Source organism: Hesperophylax consimilis, chromosome 25 (assembly GCF_061612785.1).
Source record: "Hesperophylax consimilis isolate HC1 chromosome 25, BYU_Hcon_1.0, whole genome shotgun sequence".
Classification (NCBI taxonomy): domain Eukaryota; kingdom Metazoa; phylum Arthropoda; class Insecta; order Trichoptera; family Limnephilidae; genus Hesperophylax; species Hesperophylax consimilis.
The window spans coordinates 7,289,796-7,316,639 of NC_142860.1; the positions used below are offsets into that span (position 1 = coordinate 7,289,796).

General features: G+C 34.2%; 1 protein-coding gene across 5 annotated transcripts in view; it reads left to right on the forward strand.

The window, feature by feature from the left end:
- Positions 1–26,844, forward strand: part of mino (glycerol-3-phosphate acyltransferase mino) — a 127,298-nt gene that overhangs the window by 78,092 nt on the left and 22,362 nt on the right. For all 5 annotated transcript variants that reach the window (XM_089646621.1, XM_089646620.1, XM_089646618.1 and 2 more), the window contains 2 exons: positions 17,644–17,836; positions 21,444–21,557. In XM_089646621.1, coding sequence (XP_089502747.1) covers positions 17,654–17,836; positions 21,444–21,557 — 297 coding nt within the window. In that variant the 5' untranslated portion in view covers positions 17,644–17,653. The remainder of the gene's footprint in view (positions 1–17,643; positions 17,837–21,443; positions 21,558–26,844) is intronic.

A 26,844-nucleotide genomic window follows, 5' to 3' on the forward strand; every position in this document is an offset into this window, starting at 1 on the left:
CGTAATTGCTGTCCGATAATTTTCTATACATTTTTTATATTAATCTCTTTGTAAGGGTCCCAATTATATGTATTTAAAAATGTGAACCAACTCTTCTCCATCTTCAAATTATTGTCTTTTGTGTGGAAGAATATATTATCAAAAGTAAAATATTATTTAAACCCGTAACGGGTAATACACCCTTAAACTTATCGGACCGAAGATGCGGATTTTTTTGTTTTTGTTTTGATTTGTGCGAAAATGAAACAAAATAATTAGTAATGTAATAAAATACGTACATTTTTACAAATAAAACAACGCTAAATGGCCCAATACTGCTGACTTTATGGATTTTTATTACAATATTAGGCTTTAATTTCAGTAAAATATTTAATTGAAATATATGTATTATTTTCAGAGATATAGCTGTTTAAAACAAAATTCATTTTCTAGAATTTGACCCTCGTTTTCTCGCCCTCATGAAGTGTACTAGGCGGCTGCCTGTTTCAAATTAATACTACGTATTTTTTCCATTAAATACAAAGTGTGCGTGTCGTTGATTTAATTTTATCACACGCGCATTACGTAATGATCTTTTCATTTTTTTCCTAACGTGGTTACGTTAAATTATTTCTTACAAATATATTTTAAATAAATGTACGTTTTCCGTGAAGCTGAATATTTTCTGCGTCATATTCTTCGTTTTGTATGAAATAAAAAAATTGTGTGTATTGAAGTGAAAGATAACTTTTAAATGCGAATTTCGTTAATTATGCATGTGAATTCTTTAAAATGCATCAAATAATTTAATGTCTTTCGACTTTCTCCTCTCTACGGCAAAATACTACATTATTATTTCTGATGTGTAAAATATGTAGGTATATTGTAAAACACGTCACTACTAATTTATTTTTAGCAAACATTGAATGGAATGTTAATTTTGTGGAAATGTAAACAAGACACATTTTTTTTACATAAAAAAATTGGACGGCTCTCAAAAAGTATTATTTGTCGATGATGTTGATGTATCTTCCTCAACTTTGTTTAATATTACATATTATATTGCGTCATGGCTATTTTTATAGTAAATTAGCTGAAGTCACTGGTGTTGCGCAGAGTTTTAATAATCAGATGAAGACAGTAATTTTTGTTCTCATTTGAAAGTCAAGTGTGCAAAATTTCATCAAGAAATATAAACATTCAGCTTTAAGGTGTGGACTAGGATACGGGTTTAAAATCTCACGTAGAAAGTGCCCTTCCTCTTGTTTAAAGGGCAAGTGTGCAAAATATCATCAATCTCAGAATAAAACTGTAGATTTGTATAAAAATCTAATCTACACCGTCCTCATCAGACCACATACACTCTTCTTTATGTAAATAGATAATACTTAATTAATGTGTCAATATTTTGTTAAAGTTACCCCCTTCAAAGTGCAAACATTACTGATGAAAATTTTGTTTATATTTTTATTGATGATAATCAAACACAAAAATCATTAAATTACAAACCAAGTAATTTTTGTTTTATTTTATCAATATGCCAAACCACAAAGTTTCTACCAAAATATAAATATATATTATAGTTATTTATTCTTATGTATATTTATATTGGAGCATGTAAATAGCCCCAACAGATGCTTTCTACCCCGAGAAAAAAGTAAAAGTATGTAAATATGCCTTCGGCGTTTCCTACCTCAAAGATTATGATGGAGATTGCCTAAACGTATATAGAAAATTGCATTAATCTCGAAAGCGATGGGTTCCTGCAATGTAAGGCTCTGGTAATTCCATGTAATTGGCAGATCAATCATCCATCAGAAAATTTGGCACCTAGGTAATTCGGATCTCTAACTAGACCCGACGGAAACCAACTTTTCAATATGCTTATATCATAATCCGTAGATATACACAAAAAATATTGTATATTTATCATGTTTGTTTACTTTGCACTGTCTAGTGTTAGTGCTAATCACTTAGTTCAATGTTACATGTGTCTCGTGAATACATTTATAGAGGTCAAGAAAAAGTGCATTTCCTCGTGTTAGCTATTTTCACGGAATTAAGATTCTACCAAGAACGACAAACAAGTTAGCATTAGGGTGAGGGGAATTGGACAATTATTTATTATTATGGAATTTTAAATCAATAGAATAAAGTTACTTTTACTTCTAAAATCATGTAGACTCATCCCCGAAGTTAGCGCACTTTACCCCCGGACACCCTGTATGTATATTCCACGCCCATACGGGCTTTTACAAACATTCGAAATAGATAATAATTTAGTGGAACAGTAATTAAGAAGTAAAATTTACAAAATTTTGCACACTAATGTGTGAGTATGTGGCTTCAGTAGGTATACAAGTTTAAATGTTTTAATAAAAAAGGGTTGTTCTTTATTTCTAAGAGGAGGTAATAAACTTCGTCTTGCACTCTTTCAAATGGTTTAATTGAGGTTTTCCAATTTTATAAACTTTTAAGGTATTATTGTTTTACAAGCTTCAAGAATACTCTTTCAAATGATCAAATGGATGTTTCCCAATTTTAAAGTATTATTGTTTTACAAGCTTCAAGAATACTCTTTCAAATGATCAAATGGATGTTTTCCAATTTTAAGGTATCATTGTTTTACAGAATTCAAGAATACTCTTTTTGCTACCTAACCAAAATTTGTCATAACCCAAAATGTCGTTTTTTTTGCTTGATGTTGTTTTGTATTCACAGGGCGATTCGAACGCTAAAATAATTAACTATTTCATAAAATCTCCCTGCACACAAGCCAATATCTACATTGATATCTCCTTGCACACAAGCCAATATCTAAATAAAATCTCCATGCACACAAGCCAATATCTACATGATATCTCTGTGCACACAAGCGAATATCTAAATAAAAATCTCCCTGCACACAAGCCAATATATTCATAATATCTCCCTGCATACAAGCCAATATCTTCATAATATCTCCATGCACACAAGCCAATATCTAAATAAAAATCTCCCTGCACACAAGCCAATATATTCATAATATCTCCCTGCATACAAGCCAATATCTTCATAATATCTCCATGCACACAAGCCAATATCTACATAATATCTCTGTGCACACAAGCCAATATCTAAATAAAAATCTCCCTGCACACAAGTCAATATAATCATAATATCTCCCTGCATACAAGCCAATATCTTCATAATATCTCCATGCACACAAGCCAATATCTACATAATATCTCTGTGCACACAAGCCAATATCTAAATAAAAATCTCCCTGCACACAAGTCAATATAATCATAATATCTCCCTGCATACAAGCCAATATCTTCATAATATCTCCATGCACACAAGCCAATATCTACATAATATCTCTGTGCACACAAGCCAATATCTAAATAAAAATCTCCCTGCACACAAGCCAATATATTCATAATATCTCCCTGCATACAAGCCAATATCTTCATAATATCTCCCTGCACACAAGCCAATATCTACATTTTTATTTTTAATTTTTTTTTTTAATTTTTAAAAAGAAAAACAAACATTCCCGGTTACGGATAACCCAACAATGTTTGAAAATCTTCTACTACCACCACAGAAAGCCGAAAATGTTGCTTATGTTGTGATGGAGGACTTAGCCAGCCGAGGAATCGAACACGCGACGCTCGGGTGAGACCCAAGCGCTATGCCCACTTAACCACTGACCGGTCTTTGTATTTACTTCAGTAAGTAAGTTGTAGTTACTCTCTGTACCGCCCTGGTGAAAGAAATTCACAATCGAAACTTTAGCCGTGTCAGGTTCTTTCCCGCATTCCTCTTTCTCATCTCCTTCCCCTCCCCTGCATTCAGCCCCACAACATAGCCCAATTAGAGATGCCATATTCTCACAATGTAGAATTCTTACCTTGGCCTTAGCTTAGTTTTAATTTTAAATATAATTGTATTTATTTAAATCTTTATCGGTTGTCATGTTTTTAATCTTTATCTTAAACGGAAAACTTTATATTCGAGTAACGTGGTAAAGCAAAGGTTTTCCAGTGTATATTATTATTAAATTAATTGCATTATTTTGCAATTAATACTTTGTAAGTACAATCTCGGTGTGATGCGAGATGGGTGTATAGTGTATAAGAGTGTGGAGGCCACATATATATAAACGGGAACACAATCTTACATTTTATCATCGCCTGTCCTCAATAACATTATATTATGAAGTACATTGTTATGAAAACAAATCTGTAAAATCAGTTTTTGTTATTTATGTAGCGCACCTGTTCGTTTCACAACATATTCAATAACGGTATTACGATGTTTTTCTATTATTATAAAAGATAAATATTTTCTCATAAATCAAATTGAAATCTGTGTTAATTTATATTTGAACAAAGCGCGTAGTGATATGATCACCCTTGATTTTGATCCGGTGGCTCCAATGTAAAAGAAACTTCAGAGTAATTAAATAATTAATATGTAATAATTGACGGATTCATGGGGTGAGATTTGTTCAGGTCTTTGTCAAATTGTTTTCCTCGGGCCCTGCTGTGTGGAGTTAAGGCAACACGAGACTCTAATAACGGGGATTTTGTTAGAGGCTCTCATTTTAATTAATTCCTCGAAAACTTAACGATAATTAATATATTTATGTATATTTTTAGAGCTATCCTTACTGATGTAAGTTATTTATATTCACAGTACCTTACTATTATAATATTTATGTTAAGGAGATGCACTACGTAGTAATGCAAAATCATGTGTTTTTAGTTTGAAAATTTGGTCGCCTGGAAATGTTTCAGATGCTTTAATTAAATACTGCGAGTAGAATACATCTTGGCCTTTGAAATAATCGAGTATTTTTTAGATAAATCTTTTTATAAGCCCATAAAAAAATATTTATAAGGCCTATGAAAACTGCTTTAAAGTTCAAAATCTCCTAGTTACGAACCCATTTTCGGTTATGATTTTATTGTATAATGTTTCAAATTAAGTAATTTATAAAATGATCGGAAAAAATGAAATATTTATCCCTGAACATTTACAAAATAAAATAAAATGCACTTTTTGGCCATGTTTTTTCTTGCATAAATCAAAACAGGCGGATGGTGTTAAGCGGGAATTTAAACCTTATCGCCATCTACGTAAGGGGTGTTATTGATAGCAGCTCGATTTAAAATACTACACGACGTTTGGCATCGCCTTAAACGGTTTGGAAAAACTATAAAACGTTATTCAACTATAAAATTAGTGGTAAACACCGTATTTCATTTTTCTAGACGATGAATTAGTAACTTCCCGAGGGATTCCTCTAGAAACATCTGAGATTTTAGTAATATGTTCATTAGTAACAATTAAAATACCACATGGTTAGATCAATTTTCTAGGCCTGCTAGGGTAAATTCGATCGTATATCCGCCCGTTACGTATAGTCCAGTCAAGATGTACACCCGTGCTTGCAAAAGGTCCAGTCATTCTGAATTTTTTATATGTTGTTAGGACTTAAACCAGTATTAAAAAAAAAAATTTGCAACTTCGAAAGTGCTGTGCGAGCGGCGGTGGACCTAAAAAACCAGGAAATTTTCGGATTTTTTTCAGTTTTTGCTCAATATCTCAGTAAAGAAAGGGTCTGATCGGTGTAGTCGATATACACACTTTTAAAGTAGACTGAATTTGCTATAATTTGAGACCAAAACAAGCTATATAAAGCCATTGGTTTTCAAGATACAGTTCTTCAAAAATAGGCAATTTTTTCCAAAAAGTGAAATTTTTTCGAAATGGTCACTTATTTTGTAAAATAATTTCTAAAATACGCATCTCTTGTCAAATATTGTATGAAATAAAGTTGTTGTAAATTTAATAAGCTTTTATTTGAGACTAGATTGATATCTGTAGACTAAACGGTTCTCTCAAAAATGGCAGATAACCAAAAACAGTCATAAGTGGGTTTTCGGTGAAATGCAAATAAACTGTTCTCGCGTCTTTTTATGGTTTTATTGTGATGTGAAGTAAATCCATTTATCTTCGTGAGTTTATCCTAGGGTTATAATATAATTACGACTATTTCAAATTTCAAGTACCCATTAGTACCTATACCCATGGTTACCCATATGAATGGGCACGCATATTCACGAGCTGTTCGAGCCCACATTTTGGCAAACCTCACACTGGCCAGCATTGTTTTTATGAGGTTGACATAACTCCTGAGGAGCGAGACGAGACTGAAAAATTGCTGCGAGACACTGAAAGGTCTCTCACTATATCAGCAGAAGAAATTGATACCTACCAAATACTAAAGGCAAAATTTAAAACTGCCTTGGAGAAAATTAAAGCGAATGGTCTAACATCACAGTTGTGGGTCCAATACTTTCGTATGACCACTTTGATAAAACTATTCATCCAGGCAGAGTGTGCTGGTGATTGGAACCTTCATTTGTACACTGTCCACAAGATGCTCCCTTTTTTCCACGCAGCTTGACATTTTTTGTATGCTAAGAGCGCGCACCTCTATCTTCAGGATATGATGGCTCTATAAGATCGGATGGATAAAAGTGAATACGACATGTTCACAAAAGGATCCTTCACCATTTGCCGGTCTGTTAAGTTTTGGTCTGGGTTGTGGTCAGACCTAACAATTGAGCAGAAGCTGATGCGATCCATGAAAACCTACGGTGGGTTGACCCAAGAAAGAGGAATCTCCGAAAGTGTTCTGGCAAGGTGGACAACAGGAATGGTGTTTATGTTGAACATTTGTGAAGAACTGGAAAGTTTTTGCAGCTTATCATGTCATACTGGAGAGCAGCATGTAGACATGAGACCTTCTCGAATCATCCGAGATAATAGTGATGTGGAAAAACTAAAAAACTGGTTTGCTCTCCACCCTCCATTTCCCAAAACTGACAGTTTGATTTCTATCAGTAGTGGTTTACTGGCAGGTCCTAAAATTAATTGCCACACAGCCCAGAGAGTTGGATCGGAAGGAGTAATGAAAATTGTGGGGAAAATGTACGACAAGGTAGTAATATAACGGAAAAATAAAGTTACCACGCTGGCATCGATCACCTCAACCGTTAAACTGCCGGACAAAAACAGAAGAGTGGCTGTGGATCCGCTCACAATTTTTCAGCGAGTGTGTATTGCAAAGAAATCTGAACAGGATTTACAGGATGACTTCAAATATGAGTTGGCCCCGTTCCCGATGTCTCTGTTCAATGAACAAGGGATGCGCAAGGGCACAAAATCTACTCTGTACTCTGCCTTCACTCCTCTTTCCAGCCACACGCCGATAGATGCCAGCACTCACGTCACTTTGGATGTTGGCTACCTCTTGCACAAGGTCGTGTGGCAGCGGAAAAGCACGGTTCGAGTACTTTTGGCGCGTTATACCACCTACGTCCGAAACCACTTTGGGAAGAACGTCTCCATCGTTTTTGACGGCTACCCCGAAGATACTACCAAAAAAAACACCAAAACAGCGGAACGACTCCGGCGCTACGCAGCTCATTCCAGCTACGAATTGACTTTCGATGAATCTACAGTAATTCAAATTGCTCAAGAGCATGTTTTGGGCAATGAAAACAATAAGAGACGCCTTATAACTCTTCTCTGTGACGCCTTTCAGAAGGAGGGAGTAGAAGTGGCTGTTGCCGAAGAATATGCTGATGGAGAGATCGTCATGATGGCGTTATCAAAAAGAGCAGATGCCGATCGGGTCGTCATAGTGGGAGAAGATGTCGACCTGCTCGTTCTTCTCAATGGTTTAGGCGCTGAAGAGACAACTGTCTATCTTCAGAAGAGCACGAAGGGTGAAGCTGGTTGCTGTTACTACTCTACGACCTCCTACAACAACCAGGACTCCCGACAATTACCAGGAACGTTACTATTTACCCACGCGTTTGCCGGGTTCGATACCACCTCAGCACCGTTTGGCCAAGGAAAGACCAAAATCAGCACACTTCTGAGCAAGAGTGAACCACTTGCTGAGCAAGTGGAGGTCTTCCTTCGGCCAGACTCTACCCCACAAGCCGTGAGTGAAGCAGGCATCAAGTGCTTCGTGGCTCTATATGGGGGTGACATCGCGAGGGATACTTTGAATTTTCTGAGGTATAAGACGTTTGTCACTTCAACAAACATAAACCTCGCCCGTTTGCCACCGACAAACAGCAAATTCAGTCTACTTTAAAAGTGTGTATATCGACTACACCGATCAGACCCTTCCTTTACTGAGATATTGAGCAAAAACTGAAAAAAATCCGAAAATTTCCTGTTTTTTTAGGTCCACCGCCGCTCGCACAGCACTTTCGAAGTTGCAAAAATTTTTTTTTAATACTGGTTTAGGTCCTAACAACATATAAAAAATTCAGAATGACTGGACCTTTTGCAAGCACAACCCCCTTTTCATGTTTAACTTGACTGGACTAGTAGGCCGAGCGCCGAATATTGTTTTACACGACTACACTGACGTCGTTTCGATTCCCACTTTATTTTAGACATTTGCTTGGGAAAATTTAACCGAAGGTCTGTCCAATACACTAGGGCCGCGCTTCGCTTATTTTTGTGCTCGGCTTTACCACTTACATCGTTAAATTCCGACTTCATTTTACGTCTTAACGTGGAAAAACAACAAAAATATAAAATTATTATATTTCAATCAAAATGAACATGTTGTGTATTTGAAATTAATTTTCTACGACCTATTTGCTGAACATTATTAATTATTATTGATTTATGTTGAATATAACACCGGCTGACCGCAGACTGCAGTAAAGTGATAACCCCTTTAGATCGTATGATTGTCCGGTGACCAGTGCCTGCCATTTTCAGGAAAATTGAAAAAACTAGCAAATGTTGTTTTTATATATTTTTCCACTTATGAGCCTTGAGGTTTCTGTCGGGGCCTAATGTCTTCGTTGGGGATGCTGAGCAGGGTGTGCTTGATCCTGTGTAAAGTTCATCCTAGAAGAACCTAGATTTTAATTAGAATCCTTTGATAGTTGTCCCTTTTTTTAATTTCACGTATTTTTCATCTTATGTTCAATATTCACACTTTAAAAAGAACAATGACTTTTAGGATGTGTTGTTTCACAGAATTTGAACAATTCATCAAAATTCTACGTCAATTTTCAAGTTTTGTGAAAGTTCCATTCAATTCGAAATGGCAATTCTTTTTTCAAACTCTCTTTGGGCGGGTATTATGGTACTTACCTACCTGCCTGTAGAAAGTTTATCTAGTGCGCGGAGAAAAATGAGTATTGCTGATTGCTGATATTAAAATTCTGCTAAAAACATGATGGCACGCCATTTCCTAATAAAATATTAGTACATTAAGATTATATAGGAACACGTGTTCATGCAGCTGCGCATATCCTGATAAATATAATGACGAAATACGACAATCCTGATTTGTTTTTTTACTGATAGTTTGTTAGTAGATCTGTCAATTCATTCGTTAAAGGCGTGCAGTCCCGTTTTTAACAGAAATACAAATTATTTGGTCAGATTTTTAATAAATTAGCAATATTTTGTATCGGAAAGTTTTCTCCGTGTATTTATTTATTCACATGTCCACACATAGATATATCAAAATATACCTACATAGCAAATGTCAATTCTTTGCATATCTCAATTGTGTTAGTATGTACTGCATTCAACGAGTGATAGAAGTCCATATTATTATTCCGATTGATATCTTGGTATCTTGGTCACACCACCAATGCACGGTAACTTGACGACCGGTTTATCGTTGTGACTTGCGGTCACCAGAGTGCACTCTGTGTTGTACTATAACAGGTATATTTTGCTCGCGCCAACACAACACTGGTTGCGCAATAACCCACATACGTTGTCTCTCCAATTGTGCATTTCCCAATATTTATATCTCCCGTTGACAGATTGTCGAGCTGTGTGATTATATTGCAATTAATTACTTAGTGCGTACTTACTTAATAAATCTGTTTAGGCTGTTGCTAATGCACTTAAGCCTGGTATATCGGTTGATTTAAAGCTCGGCTTGGTTGGAATGTGGAGCTTAGCGCGGCTTGGAACATAATCCGTAAATAAAATAATAACATAATCCGGAATCCTACATATCAGTTATATTACACGTATTGTTTTTGATTTGTATTTACTTTAACCTAATTTCTGTCTAAGTCAGTGGTATATCTGCGCTCTACTGTCAAACGTTTTAGTCGGGTTAATTTACAAGTTGGTTTTTTTTATAAAGTTCCCCACTTCAATCAGTATGGTGCTGATTGAATTTTAAATAGTATTTGTTTTGCTGAGGTCAATAAGTAAATTCATGAAATTATGACGAATAAACCGCTGAAAACACTGTTCTGAAGTGGAAAAATCCTTCTTGTAATATCTACCTTACCAGACTATTTGTCTATTTTATATTGTTCATAACATCGACAATATCAACATACCTCATAGTTCGATGAATATAATAGTCCACACTGATAAAATCAGGCAATTTGTGTGTATTTCGGTGAGGAGTACGTAATTAATCACGTAAATGTCATATTTGACACTTTTTACTGCTAGCGCCTTTGCGTCTAAAATAAGAACTATTCTGCGGCTTACCAAGATTTAGCTTGCTTAAATTTGAGTGTGGAATGTGGCACATAGCGAGGATACGGACCGACTTATTTACCGGGCCTTAGCTCTACTTTGTGTGTAACGTATCCCCATTTGCGTGAATGTTATGGCTAGAAGAGGGGTAAAGAGAAAGGGAAGAGGAAGGTTGGGAAGCACCTGGCTGTTCAGATCTGGTCTTTTTTTAATAAATTTACGGCTAATGACGGCTGTTTCGATTTGTTATAATTATCACGCTACATATTAATCAGTATTTGGGTTTGTAGATTATTATTGTGTCATAAATAATAATTATTTTTTATCAACAATAAACGTGATTTGTACGATTAAATCGTGATTAAACAGTTATTATTATTACATACTTAGTGGTATTTGACGTACTGTTAATCACACCACGAGGTTATCAACCTATGGATAAATATCGAAATTCTAGATTCAGCAATTAATATAAGTTATTTTGTTATTTATTAGCTGTTTTTCCTGCGAATAATTACTGGAATTCAAATGTGGGAACTAATTATTTATCATCAAAATTATGCTTCTAGGGGAGGGATAGGGAATAGGGGGAGGGCAGGGGTAGTTTTTCCAACCTCGTGTAAAAAGTAATAACTGTAGATTTGTATAAAAAACAGAGCCAGGCTGCCTGGCTGCCACACAATGACATTGCACAACAAATAGACACGTCTCACAAAATTAACCCAAAATGTGACAAGTAGCACACACCCTTATATGTTACCTGTAGATATAATGAGTGTTAAACACTGAATTTTCAATAACTTTTTAATTTTAATTTTTTTAATTTTTTTATTTATTTATTAATCTTAAGTTAGCTCACATCTTCGTGTGTGCTAATAGTTTTATAAACATATAAACATGTACATTGTTTGGCAAACATAATCTTTCTTTAAATATTTCAATAAAGTCACAAAAAAAAGAAACATTAATAATTGAGATAGACATATTTTCTTAATTCATTTTTGAACTTATTAATATTTTCTATCACAGCAATTTCCTTCGGGATTTTGTTATAGAGTTGAACGGCCTGGTACATCAGAGATTTTTGGGTGCTTGTTTTTTTTCTTGTTGGCAATCTAATTTGCTTAGAATTTCTCGTCCCGTGTCCGTGTATCTCGTTATTGTAATTTATTTTTCTTTTCAGTTCCTTAGACATCATCCCTAATTTAATTTTATGTATAAAAATAAGTACATTCAAATACACAGTTTGCTTCACCGTCAAAATATTCAGCCCCTTTAACATGTCTCTTATCCGTGTGTATATGTTGCGCTTAAGTATTATTCGCATTGCTTTATTTTGCAGTATTTGCATTTTTTTCATTTTCTCTTTATTACAGAGAAAAAGAATACTTGAACAGTAATTAAAGTGTGGTGATATAATTGTATTGTATATTATCTGGCATGTTTCTTTATTTACTTTGTTTCTGATTCTACCAAGAAATGATATTTTTTGCAATTTTTTTAATTGTATAGTCTGCATTTTTTGAGAAGTTAAATGAACGAAGTTTTATTAACACTTTCCTACAAACTTACCTAAGAGACAAACTACATTACAAAAAAGAAGTTCACACACATACAAGACAGAAAGAAAATATCAGATAAAATAAATTGTATTTTTTTTTAAGGTTTGGAAAACAAAACAAAAACACATATTTTTTACTAAAAAACTAAAAAAAAACTAACTAACCATTACGCCGTTTCCCCGCAGGAGTAGGCAGAGAGGACGGATCGCCAAACAACTCGGTCTTGGCACACTCTCCTTGCCACATTTACATTCATACATCGTCTCATACATACTCTTCTATTATTCTGACTCGATTTATTATTATTATTTTTTTTATTCTTTTTTTTTTAACGTTTAAAAAAATCCATATTTTGGAGGCGGGAACCATATATTGGATAATCAACACCTCTGCCTTCACCCTCGCCCTTCCTTTCCTTAAAAAGACCCTCCACACACGGCATCCCCAAAGATGACACAAGGAAATTATTTTCCTCGAGTTCTCCTGTATTAATGATGTATCTTTGATGAGCTCTTTAAACAATTTTATGTACTTGATGTTCGTCAAAACTATATAAAAAAGGTTATTATCCATGTACATAAAAATCTAGACAATATTAATAAAATTGACCATAAACACATCACAAGAAGCCACACCAGAAATGACCTTATGATCCCAACGAGCAATACGGCAAAGTACCAAAAGATACACACATACTTGGGACCTAAATTGTACAACAAAATCCCCCCTGAATTAAACATAAAAACTTGTAATATTTCATACATAGGCCCAATAATAACTAAATGGTTGATTGGACTGGGCAGAGGAGAATCTGAAAAAATGTTAAAAAAACGTCACGTAATAAATAGACACAGACTAATCACACACTATATATATCTTCCATTATTCTAATTATTGCTCATGCACAATTGAAACATACACAACAGCTCAAGTTCGATATTTTGGTTTCTTAGAACGGGCAATTTGCCTAGTTAGGAACCAATAATTTCGACCTGATAAGGTACAATAATCAATAATCACAAAATATTTTAATTATATCTTGTATCATATTGTACTGTGTGTAAATTTAAATGAATAAATAAATCCGGGATTAATGTAAAAAAATGTATAGCTTATTTCCTAGTGAAATTAAAAATGTACCCAGATTAAACAATTTCAAGTAAAATTAAATATATAAGTATGTGAAATGTATTATAAGTGTAAATTAAAATGTAAAAAAAGTACATGAAGTGGATGAAGCAGTCTGTTTTAAATATTGAAAATAATTGGATAATTTGTTTCGCGCGATTTTTGTGAAAAATCACCTCAAGGGACCCTGTATAATTTATTATGAGTTCCTAGGCTCTATCTTATTTTATTATTTACAATATCACCACATTAAGCGGAAAATGTTGCTTGTGTTGTGATGGAGGATTTAGCCAGCCGAGATAGCCAGATGCCAACTCAGCCACTTACCAGTCACGAAAAACAATGGTTTCAATTAAAACAATGATCTAGTAAAACATGGTGTTCCACAAGGAACTGTCTTAGGGCCACTACTCTTTCTAATCTACATCAATGACCCATGCAACATAGTAATACCAGGTAAAATTCTCTCTTTTGCCGATGATACTGCAATAAAAGTACAAGGTAAAACATGGGAAGATACAATAAGTAAAGCCAACAAATGCATTGCAATAGTCAAAGATTGGCTAGATAGAAATCTTCTTACTCTAAATTATGAGAAAACCGTTTTTATTCCCTTCTATAATTCCCAAAAGGCATCCCCTAAAAATAATCCTAACCTGAAGTTCCATAATGTTAATTGTAACCCTGAAACATGCTCAAACTGCGAAGATGTAAAATTAGGAAATTATATCAAATACCTAGGTGTAACTATTGACTGTCAACTGAAATGGACTTATCACATAGAAAAAACTGTCAATAAACTGAGGCACCTAATTTACATATTCAAACGCATGAGCAATATCGTTAACATAAGAACTATGAGGCTCGTTTATGATGCATTGGTACTTTCATCCATTTCCTACGGAATAATCGCCTGGGGAGGAACATTCAATAACCATGTGAAACCTCTAGAAATTATTCAGAAGTCTATCATTAAGATAATGCACCAGAAGACCAAGACATATCCCACCGATAAATTGTTTAAGGAAACTGACATTATGGAACTAAGGCAGATCTACTGTGTCCAATGTCTTAAATTTGTATACACTCGTCCTTATAATTTCTGTAAAAATCCAAATCGTTCTAGCCAGAGACACAACATATGCATGTACACAGTGCCTCACTGCAAAACTAGGCTAGCCCAAAGACACATTAACTATATTGGCCCAAAATTGTTTAATTCCTTGCCGAGTTCCATCAAGATGTGCCAAAACCTAAACTCGTATAAAATAAATGTCAAAAGCTGGGTAAAAAAGTATCTGGAAGTGAGAGAATTTTTTCTATAAGTTATACGAATATGATACCTATATATGATAATATGTTACCATCTAAATTTAAAAAAAAAAGTTTAACTTCTTTTAAACTGTTTTTTTATTAAAATAACCAAATGTACTATATGATTTTTTTTTTCTTTATTCATATCTCTTTTTTCATTTAAACCATAGATAATATAACCACCGCTGTTTTGATTTTCACCTTATAATGCCCATTTTTTTGTTACTCTTTATATTTTGTATAATTATATATACACCTGTATGTATCAAAAAAATTGACAATAAATAAAAAAAACTTTTGAGTTCAATTTTCGGTTGCTCCATTTAATTAATTTTGCAATTTGATGATTTTAAAAATGTTTTAATTTGACTGCGTTCACTCTTTGTTTTATAGACATTTAAAACATTGGTGTATAATATAGCTCTACGATTTATAACTCTATACCGCTAATAATTGCTGCCAAAGAACGATAAATTACCGATTTATAATACTATGTTTAATATAAAAGATAAGCTTTATCAACCAAATGATAAGGGCATAAATATTTGCACTTCAGGTCACCTATAGTCAGTTATCTGCTGTGAACTCTTAACTATATCAATCTTATCGGGAACCTCTTTGTGTAATTCGCCACGTGATAATGATAATGACAAACCGAAGAAAAGATAAATGCCTATAGATATATAGTTTTTTTTGTACAATCTTATAGTTTATAATAAGTGTTGGTATATTTATAGCCGCAACTATAACACCTGTTCGAACTGATTTCGGTGCGTAATCTCGTACAATTTACAATTTAAACATGACTTGCCATAATCTATTCGCCGCTCTTTGAAAGTGGAGACTTTTGTTTTTAAGGCGATGCCATACGTAGTAATGCAAAATCATGTGTTTTTGGTTTGAAAATTTGGTCGCCTAGAAATGTTTCAGATGCTTTAATTAAATACTGCGAGTAGAATACATCTTGGCCTTTGAAATAATCGAGTATTTTTTAGATAATTCTTTTTATAAGCCCAGAAAAAAAATGTATAAGGCCTATTAAAACTGCTTTAAAGTTCAAAATCTCCTACTTACCAACCCATTTTCGGTTATAATTTGATTGTATAATGTGGCAAATTAAGTTATTTATAAAATGATCGGAACAAATTAAATATTTGTACTTGAACATCCACAAAATAAAATAAAAGGCACTTTTTGTCCATGTTTTTTTCTTGCATAAATCAAAACAGGCGGATGGTGTTAAGCGGGAATTTAAACCTTATCGCCATCTACGTAAGGGGTGTTATTGATAGCGGCTCGATTTAAAATATTATACGACGTAGTGCATCGCCTTAAAATGTTCATCGAAAATACATACAGAAAAACATGGTATGTTCTGTACACGAATAAAAATAATTATTTTTGTTTTCCCGTCCATTTAAATTTTTTTTACTATGATTTTTTTGCGTCTTCTGTAAAATTTGACAAATTGTAGTTACGTATTCTACGGGCTAAGCCGACGATATATTTTTTGTTTTTGCTAGAAATAAGTTGTCAATAAATTACATATACATTGAATCCAAATAAGCTATGGATTATAAAACACACCTAATTTTTGAAGAATTTAAAGTATTAAAATTTAATGATCTTGTCCAAAAAAACATAATAACTCAAATAATAAAAGAAAAACAAAATCACAGCTTTTTAACTGAAAGTCGTACTCGTCAAAAACATATATTTCCAACACAAAAATGTAACACTACTTTTGCTCAACATCATTACATATATCTAGGGAAAACATACTTCAACAGCCTTCCCGAAAATATCAGAACAATAGAAAACGATAAACACCTAGTAAAAGCAATTAAAGAGAAGTTCAATGTAAAAATACCAAAATTATGGAACTATCTTTTTAATTAATTATAAATTTTAATATTCATAATTACAATCACTAAATATTCTTAATCTTGATGCTCACCACTCTTCTAAACACAAGCGCCAGCTTCTATAAAAGAGGAACATTAAAAAATCAAAAGCAGTGTAAACTAATTGTATGAATTATTTTTGTTAGCCTTATTGTTTATACTCTGTAATACAAATACTGTAAATTGATTAATTATTTAATAAATATTTATTCAAAAAAAAATCTGGTTAAAGTCTTCCATAAGCTGTTAATTATGTTTTATTTGTACTTTTTCGTTCGGCGCGCGGAGGTCAAAAAGGGATGCTGAGGTTATTCAACTAGTCGACAACATCAGGAGTCACTTTATAATAATAATAATATCTTTATTTAAGAAAGTTTACACATTACAACTATATATACATATTATGGTGTACATTAATTTGTAACTTTTATATTTAAGGTTATAAATTTAAACAAAATGAAGAACTATTAATACAAACATAATATTTTGAAGGTAAATAGAAAATAAAAGCACAGTTGTGGTTTCTCAAATACCGTCTCACTAGGCTAGCCTGTGTTGAGGCAGAATTATTTGTGTTAGTTCCTAATACCATTGAACATACCTATACTTGTATTAAGAAGTATTCGCTCAATAATGTGGTGGTAATGTGGTGACTTCAATAACTGCAAATTTGGGTGAATGCACCGGTAAAGGCCCTATTCTTATTTTTAATCCAAATTTTTACATTATCTTTGAAATTTTTTTGTGAATCACATTGTTTTATGCTGTCTGGAAGAATGTTGTAGAGTCTTGTCGCAAAGTATTTAAAATTTCGTTGACCAAACGTAGTATGTGTTTTCGGAATTTGTAATAAGATTTTGTTATTGCTTCGAGTACATCGTATATTTGAACTTTTTATGTAGTAATTATTTATATTTGAGTATAGATGAGTAAGAATGGTTTTTGCATATAGCTGCCGAACATCGAATACATTCATAATATTAAAAATTAGATTCGAGTCTGTAATTATAGGTAGCCTTAGAATTATTTTTAAAATTGTTTTCTGAGCCTTTATGATTGGGTCTAGTGCAGATGAAGTGCCGCCTCCCCATGCTATGATACCATACTCAATAATAGATTGGTAACCGGTAACCTGTTGAAAAGGACATTGTTGTTGTTTGTATTAGTGATATGTTTTAATAATGTATGATTTGTGGTTGTTGCAGCGCCTCCACCATGATAGACGTGATATCCGCGCACATGCAGAATGCATACACCGGGCTGCGCGAGCGCTCGTTCGGGGGCGGCGAGACGCGGCCGCCCGGCACCGAGATCCGGCCCGGCCAAGCGGCTCTGAAGCGTTTTAGCACCGCCAACAAAAACAAGCTCTACGTCGACGACAAGCAGATCGAGAGACTGGTGAGGATTTAAACTAACCTAACATTTATTTCAGAGAGACAATTGTAACTTACCTAGTATAAACTAACCTAAATACTTGTGAGAATAGAAACCAACCTAATCTTCATACTTAGAGATTGGCGAGAATTGAAACTAACCTAATCTGCACATTGAGAGATTGGCGAGAATTGAAACTAACCCAATCTACACATTGAGAGATTGGTACGAATTTAAACTTACCTAATCTGCATATGGAGAGACTGGTGAGAATTGAAATTAACCTAGTATGACCAAACCTATCCTGCATATTGAGATTGGTGAAATTGAATTGAAAATAACTTACTACGAACTAATCTAACCCAATCTTCAGATTGAGAGACGCTATTACTGAAGATTATTCTGTAATCTCTAAGTTAATAAGATGAAGAGTCACCTAAATCTAAACGCACAGTCAACAAATAAATACTAACACAGTTCTGCCATTCAAAATTGTATAAAAAAGCTATTCTATTACAGTCGTCACCGTAATTTAGTCAGAATAACCCAAGGGTGTTATTGATGAATGATGATTAAACGATGTATGAATGTGAATGAAGCAAGGAGTAATAGCGAGCTGTTTGGCCGTCCTCTGTGCCTACCCTACGGGGAAACGTCATGGTGGTTAGTTAGTAAGGTATGGTATTATATTTTTTATAACAAGTTATTACAAAATCTCTTCGTTTTTCGACAACCGTATGTTTCCTTGTTTCAAGTCTAAAGACCGTACCATCGAACTACAAAATCGTATGGGAATAAGAATTGTAAGTATTTGAAGTTTAAAATAACACATTATTGTGTGTTTTCGATGTAAGCTTTTCCAAAATTTATTTTTTTACAGTAGTTTATATCTCAAATATCATGCACGCTGAGTAAGAAAATCGATCTCAAAATATTAAATTTCTTGTGACAATTTCTGTTTTGAAAGATATGTATAAATTGTATGTACCTACGTTTTACACAATTTTATTTTCTAATCGTTTGTTGAATGGATTATTATTAAATATTTTTTCTGCTTTCTGTAAATTAGATCGTATTTAGCCCTTTCAATATGTGCATGCTATTTATGTTTGTGTTTTGTATTATACGACTTTAGCGCTAGTTATATTATAATGAGAAATTTTGTAATATGATCACGGCTTTACTAGTAAAAACTCGATGATTTATTACTAACCCTTGTGTAAAAAATTGTTTACATTTCATGTACACGATACAAAAGCCTCACGGGCTTATAAAAGAGTAAATAAATAAAATATTCATTTAATTTTAACGTATTTCTAAAGGAGTTTTAATTGTTATAACTAGTTAGCTTCATGGACATAAATACAATTATGTGTATATTTTTTTCTAAGACTTTAGTTTAACAGACATTTTCACCCGCTGCGGGATTCGAACTCCTCCTTAACGCATGTCCTACACACTGGGCTATGAACCACCTCGTACAATGGCAAGGCGGTCGGTAACCCCGTAAGTAAGATACTCGGCTAGCAGTCGGATGGTCGGATTTAGTTCTATACACGTAGCAGGTACTGACTTACTCCCTTTTCAGCGTGAGTTTGATCAGTGAAAAACATAGATATCCAAATTGATAGACCAGCCATCAAGGAAAGGGGGAACAAACCAAGTGCGAGGACCGGGGAGGTGACTGAACTGTGACCTTCTCCCTTTTTTGTGATTTGTATTCGGTTCGGTTAAAAACGAACATTCAGACCCTGCGCAGAAAAGTTCCATAATGGACTGCGCTACAAACCGTTGCCTTACTTTAGCTAACTTTACTTTTCTGCGCAGGGTCTGATTATTTCAATGTGCGCTCTTCGGCGATTAACATACGACAAGCTTGTCGAAATGATAACCAGATTTTGTGTTAAAGCAAGTCTTATCAATTTGGATGTCTACGGTGAAAATCTTTTCTTTTCATTAACTGTTTTTTAAATACTCAATAGTAAACTATTGTCGAATCAAAAAATAATTAGTTGTTAATAATTCTCTACGTTTGTTATAAGATCTATCAAATGATTAACTATCAATATCGTAGAGCAATAATTAGTATCGCTTCACAGCGCCCATAAAGGACATTGCCAAATTAATAGGTGTACCTATATCTATTGTATTTTAATCACTAAGCTAATGGCTCACTTGATGACTGATTACTAGTGTAGTCAATGATACCGCATTGATGTGTAATTATCGATGGTTTCCCTTCATTGTCGCAAACCGACTGAAATTATTTAATTGGCCTTGCTACTTTCTATTAGATGGTAACTGGACAACTCAACACAATGACAATTCAACACAATGACAATTCAACACAATGACAATTCAACACACCTTTAAAAAGTGATGTAAACTCATGAAAAGTGAAGAAACAAAAACTAGGTTTAATTAGTTTTTTTCTTCGCCCCTGATGACTTTTTAAATGTGTGTTGAATTGTCATTGTTTTGAGTTATCACGGAATCTTAGCCATTTCATAGACACCTACATAGAGAATAAGAATTAAAAAAGAAAAGACCTCACCTCAATTTTTGTTTTTGATTTTCGTTCAGTAATAATTTTTATATCGCTCCCAAATTTTTTTGCACATAGTTATGTACACAATACAAATACACATTTAAAAAAAGTATAAAATGTAAAAAAGGGTAAGTTCAGGGAACCCACAAAGGCACTGCCTGTGCGTGGGTAATATACAAAATTACTAATAAAATAAGAATAAAAATAAACTTTTTAAACACAATAAAATACTAAAGTACAACATTAAGCAAGTTGTAACGTAAATTTTAAAGTTATGGTCTAGTAATGTTATATGGTTGTTAAGAAATGAATCATAAAATTTATTAGATTTACGAAATAATTTCTGCGGTCAGTGATTGTGGGGTCAACCTCCTATTACTGCGGTCACATGTTGCAAATGTGCATGCCGTGAGAAATCTTAATATACAGGATGTCCGCGTGTAAAGTGCGCTAACTTCGGGAGGTGATTCTACATGATGGTACAAGTAAAAAAAATAAATAATTTTTTTCTAAATTCAAATGTATATTTTACCATACAACATTTATATTTTTTACTTCTAAAATCATGTAGAATCACCCCCCGAAGTTAGCACACTTTACCCCCGGACACCCTGTATATTTGTGCTCGTAGTAATCGACTGATATCGCTGAAAATTTTGAATGTTTGTTATTATTAGTGCCAGGAGGGTTTTGGATGGGATGAGATGAGATATGGAGTCGATTTAAAGTCGATGTATTGTAGTTTTTTAACAGTAACATAACATCAACATTTTTCCCAAACCAATAGTGAGTTTTCATTGGGGTGGATTAAAAATGAAACCTTTAAATATTTTGTGGTAGGTTATATGTTATTATAACTTCAACATTTTTTTCCCAAACCTAGTATAGTGAGTTTTCATTAGGGTGCGTTAAAAAACTTTTATTTCTTTCTCGTGTGGTCGTATTATTATCTTGCCCACATTTTGTTACTCATTTTCTTATAAAATGAATAGTGAGTTTTTTTTATTAAGGGTGGATCAACTCGTGGTTTGTCGTAGGTGTTAATATGTAATTATTTCAACAAGCCTGTGTTGAATTTTGCAGTTGAAGGAGAAAAGCCTGTATAGGATCCTGGAAACGCCCACTTCGCTCGCGGTGACCACGATCAAGCGTCCTTTCGTGGGGGTCTCCTGCAGCAAGTGCGCACCCAGCAGCTCGGTGAGTGATTACTATTAACTAACTAACCAATCTTTAAAAACAGCTGAATTTAGTGACCAGATGTGAATAGCCAGGTGCTTCCCAACCTACCTCTTCTCCATCCCCTCCCAATTCTTTCAGCCTCACAGCATATAACTGTCTAACCATCACCAAGGTAGACAGAGAGGATGGACGGCTACAAAGTTTTGACACACATTTCTAACTTCATTTACATTCATACATCTTCTGTGTTATTAAAACTCTTCACATATAGGTCGTGTTTAGAGTTAGCAGATTCTCCAATAGTGACCAGCTGCTTGTCCTGTACGAATCTTAAGTACGTCCCGAAATTGGATTTGGAAGCCACCTCTGGGCTAGAGCCCCAAAATACATGATTAACCTGCTTGATTCTGTGCAAAGGAGGGCAGTCCGTCTGATTGACAACCCGCTTTTAACAGAAAAATTTCTATCTCTAATACACAATCGCAATGTAGACATGCCGAGTTTGTTCTATAGGCATTTCAATAGAGCCTGCTCTAAGGAGCTAGCTGCATCGATTGATAACCGATGCACGTACGGGGAATTCGACCTGACGTTAGACGAAACGAGTTGATTTTGACAAGAGAACGGGTGGTTTCTTCGACTCGTTCTGTGTAAGTCGGCTACCGGCATCTGTTTTTCCTCCTTCGTATAATCCGGGTCTGTTCAAGACCCGCATTAATAAATCCATTCCTACAAATCCTACTTTAAATCGGCTCACAACGATTCCTAACCGGATGTAAAGCCCCTGTCTTTACGCTGTACAGAGAGAGGCCTTGGGGATTCATAACAAAATAAATTACGTGACTCGACTCTTGATTCACTTGGTTGCTCCCCGGGCGTCCCCAACTTCTTCCACCATTCAGTTTCATATGCGTCATATATTCTCCTTAAACCGTTGATGTAATAAGACATTAGTCTATCCCTTTCTCCGTTCATCGGCTCAACATGTCCAAACCATCTAAGCGTCTCTTTCTTAATTTCGTACACTACGCTTTCTTCAGCCTTGCGAATCTCCAAGGCAAACGGAAATTGTAATCACTTACACAATACGGCGGCCGTCAGACTGATCGATTCAACAGCCCGATCGACCGACCGAACTGACCGACCGACCGACCGACCGACCGACCGACCGACCGACCGACCGACCGACCGACCGACCGACCGAACTGACTGACTGAGCGACAATGAACGCCGAGTACAAGTACGCGCGCTGTGAGTCGGTCCTCGGAGCGGCAGACATTAATTTGTTTCATCTGTCGTGGTCTATTTTTGTGATGCGCTCGGCTTAAATAGCCTCCGCGCGATATCCAGGGACTGACGAAATATTTATTACATTATTAAAGTTATTAAAAGTATAATATAATAATAGAAAAATAAGTAATGGTTTTTTTTTTTCACCTCGTTTCATGGTCAAATATCAATACACTACAATAATAATCGTAATCGCACTGGTGAGACACCACAACTTGAAATGATTTCAGCTACGTTTAGTGACCATATCTGAATAGCCAGGCACTTCTCAACCTTTCTCTTCCCCTCCCTCCCCCATTTTCTTTCACTGGTCCGGACTGTTGTAACTCTTGTACGGTGCGGATATCACACTAATATAAATATTTCAAAAAATGATTCACCTCAAATATTTAATGAATATCTTCACAAAAATCACCGACTCCTTCCATCCACTCGCCTATTATTTAATATTCTCCAGAAACCCCTTTCTGCGTGCACATCCGCTGTACGTGTACAATACATGTAACCCTTTCACATCCGCATTATTAGTTCCAAATATATAAAATATGTAATGCTTGTAAATTTTTGGTATTTCTCTTTTTTTTTAGAAATTATTCTATGTTAATTTGGATTAACATTGGACGGCAGAGGGTATTTTTTAAATAGTAAAGTAAAATAAACATAACACAAAAGTAATACAAATATCTGTTTCATGTTAAAAATGCACATTTACAATGTAGTGATAATCTCTAAGGTACAAACGTATAACATTTTAACTAAAATTCATTCAGAAATAAAGAAATAATCTAGGATAATAAATCTTTAAAAATTCGCCATACTAGTCGAAAACATGTCCGTCACTACCAGTGTTAATTTGAATGAACATTGAAATTCAATTACAATTTTCTGGCAAATGACTGTGAACAGTGAATTGAACTGATGTTATTATTATAGAACACATCTTAATGCGTTAAAATATTTGTAATTCGAGTAGAAAATATTGATATCTCACCTTAAATTAAATAATCAATGACGGCAGAAATTCGATGAAACTCGCAATCAGCAGATGTCAAAATATTTATCGTTGTTGTGGCGGGAATAAGGATTTCAACAGAGCGGAAAAAATAGACGCCACAGAAAAGATTACAAGCTATAAGAAAACAAAAACATGGCTTTTATAAATCGCTACCGTTACGGTAAAAAAAAATCACAAAGTTCGTGTTAATTTGAATTAACACTGGGGATAAATGGGTTAAGCGCTTAAACTCTTCTTATTATTAATAAATTATGGTTTATTTCCACCCAACATTATTTTCGGTTCTCATCATTCGTAATAAATTATTATATACTAGTTGAAGTTGCCTGGGCTTTACGCAGAGTTTTTCGAAATCAGATGGACATTAATTTTCCTCTCGCGTGTGCAAAATTTCATCAAGAAGTATCAAAATTCTGCTTTAAGGAGTGGGAAAAGGGGATGGGAGGTGGTTTTTCGAAATATCTTGTAGACTGTGAGCTTCCTCTTGTTAAGAAGGTCAAACGTGCAAAATTTCATCAATATTGGAATAAATCTGTAGATATGAATAAAAAAGCCAAGCCGTCACAGTATTCTTTATATATTGATAAATGAATGGTTTTACCACACGTACCCCTCAGAGACCTCATTTCTACTGCATTCATTAAACTATGGTCCTTTCTCTGATTTGCGTGACCTAGCGGACATACATCGAATCAAAAAATAGTAAGCATATTAAAATTATTTTTTTAAATAAATAAATATTCCCGGGCTTATGAAAAACCTGATGATATTTTAAAATTTTCTGCTACCATCAAATTTAGTGGAAATGTTGCTTGTGTCGTGATGGAGGACTTGAGACGAGGAATTGAACTCTCTCAAAGCACGCCTGGAACCCGACGCGACGCAAAGTCAGCCACTGACCGGGCAATATGAACGTGAATTAATTTTATGCCAAAACACGATGACACTATTGGTTAATGGCCGAGTGTTCTTCTATCTACGTATCTTCTTCCGAATAATGCTTTAATGTATCATTCTCGTAGGTTTTTTCAATAGTCTATATTCTATTTATATCCATCTATCTTTATAAATAAAAAATGTAAATGTTTTTATATATCTATATTACATATGTAGATGTCACATGTGAGAGGTAAAAGCATGCTTTTTTGAACAACGCCATATGATGGACGAATTTGTTTTAAAAAAAAAACCAGCGCCATCTGTTGGGCGCAAAAGCAACACGCGCTATTGTTCTTTTATCTGCACAGACAGACTGAGCCACAGTAATAAAAAAAAAACATAGTTTTTGATTTAGATTTTTAGATGCGCAGCGGCTATTGGACTTTTTGTTTGCTATTGATATGTTGTGAAATATAAGATAATGATAATTAACGCACTTTTCGGATTATACAGGGTTTTCCAATAAGAGGTGTTATTTTGATATTCAATCGTAAAAGATCAATGGTTTCGTTGCTTGTGTGGCACGTAGCGCCGTCTTGTTGAAAGTAAACGTTGTCCAGATCAATACCATCCAATTCCGGCCATAAAAAATCATTAATCATCTCTCGATAGCGCAATCCATTCACCGTAACTGTTGCTCCAGCCTCATTTTCGAAAAAGTAAGGTCCAATGACGCTGGACCATAAACCGCACCAAACAGTCACACGTTGACGATAGAGAGGCTTGTCAACAATAACTCTTGGGTTTCCGAGCCCCAGATGCGACAATTTCGCTTGTTGACGAAACCACCGAGGTGGAAATGGGCCTCATCACTGAAGATGATTTGCATTTGATTCAATCAAGTGAATTTTAATAATTTCAATGCGTTGTTGAAGCGTGTACCGTTCCATTTTTATTAATGGCGTAGTTTTTACTTGTCAAATGTCAAAAAACGACAGCTTCAAAGTAACATCTACCGAAATAGCGGGCTATTCAAAATAACACCTCTTATTGGAAAACCCTGTATATATTTTCTTATCTTTGTAAATAGATATTGCTTAGTATTTATGTTTATTTACGCAGTTAGACTACTTAATTGCAATTACTACCAATAATTATTATCAGTAATTGATTATAGTCGATGTAATACGCAATTCAATTGCCTATTACGCTCTCCAAATATGAACCTTTCAAATTAATATGTCCTAATGATTCCAAATTTACACCCAACTTCCATATTGATGACTTATCACTCTTCCAAATACATTATACATTTGATTGATATTTCTTAATGAATTATTGCTTTTACGTGCTCAAAATTTGAATCGATCATATTTTTCATAAAATTTTAACTATAATCAATGTAATATTTTAATTGTGTTTTATGCGTTTCAATGAATTTGACACGAGTTATTCAGTTGAGATCTCAAACACTTGCGAGCCGAACCTCGGATCATTGGAAAGGAACGAACTAACCGCAAACGGCGGTTCGATCACGTATACACGCTTCGCAAGTGTATACGCGTCCCAGATAATGCAGAAATTTGAATTCGATATATATATATATATATATATATATATTTCATTGGAATTCAACGCGTTCCAAATAAGAATCCAGAATGTGAAATTATTATACCTAGTGTTTTATTATTTCATTTGATCTTACGCGTTCCAAATACGAATCCACAAATTTTAATTCCATATTGTGTTAATTCATTGATATCTTACTCGTTCCAAATTTGAATCCAGACATTTTAATTCCACATTTTATTATTTCATTGATATCTTACGCTTTCAAATTTGAATCCACACATTTTAATAACACATTAAATTATTTCATCGATATCTTACGCGTTCCAAATACGAATCCACAAATTTAAACTCCACTTTTTATTATTTCATTACGCATTCCAAATATGAATCCAACAAATTTGAATTCAACTTAAATTAAAGACGTTTTACAGAAAATTATAATCTGTAATGTATTATTTCGATGGCATTTCACGTGTTCCAAATTTAAATCCAACTCTGATATCCAATTTTTATTTTTTTTACGCGGAAAGTGACTCCTCGCAATAGTTA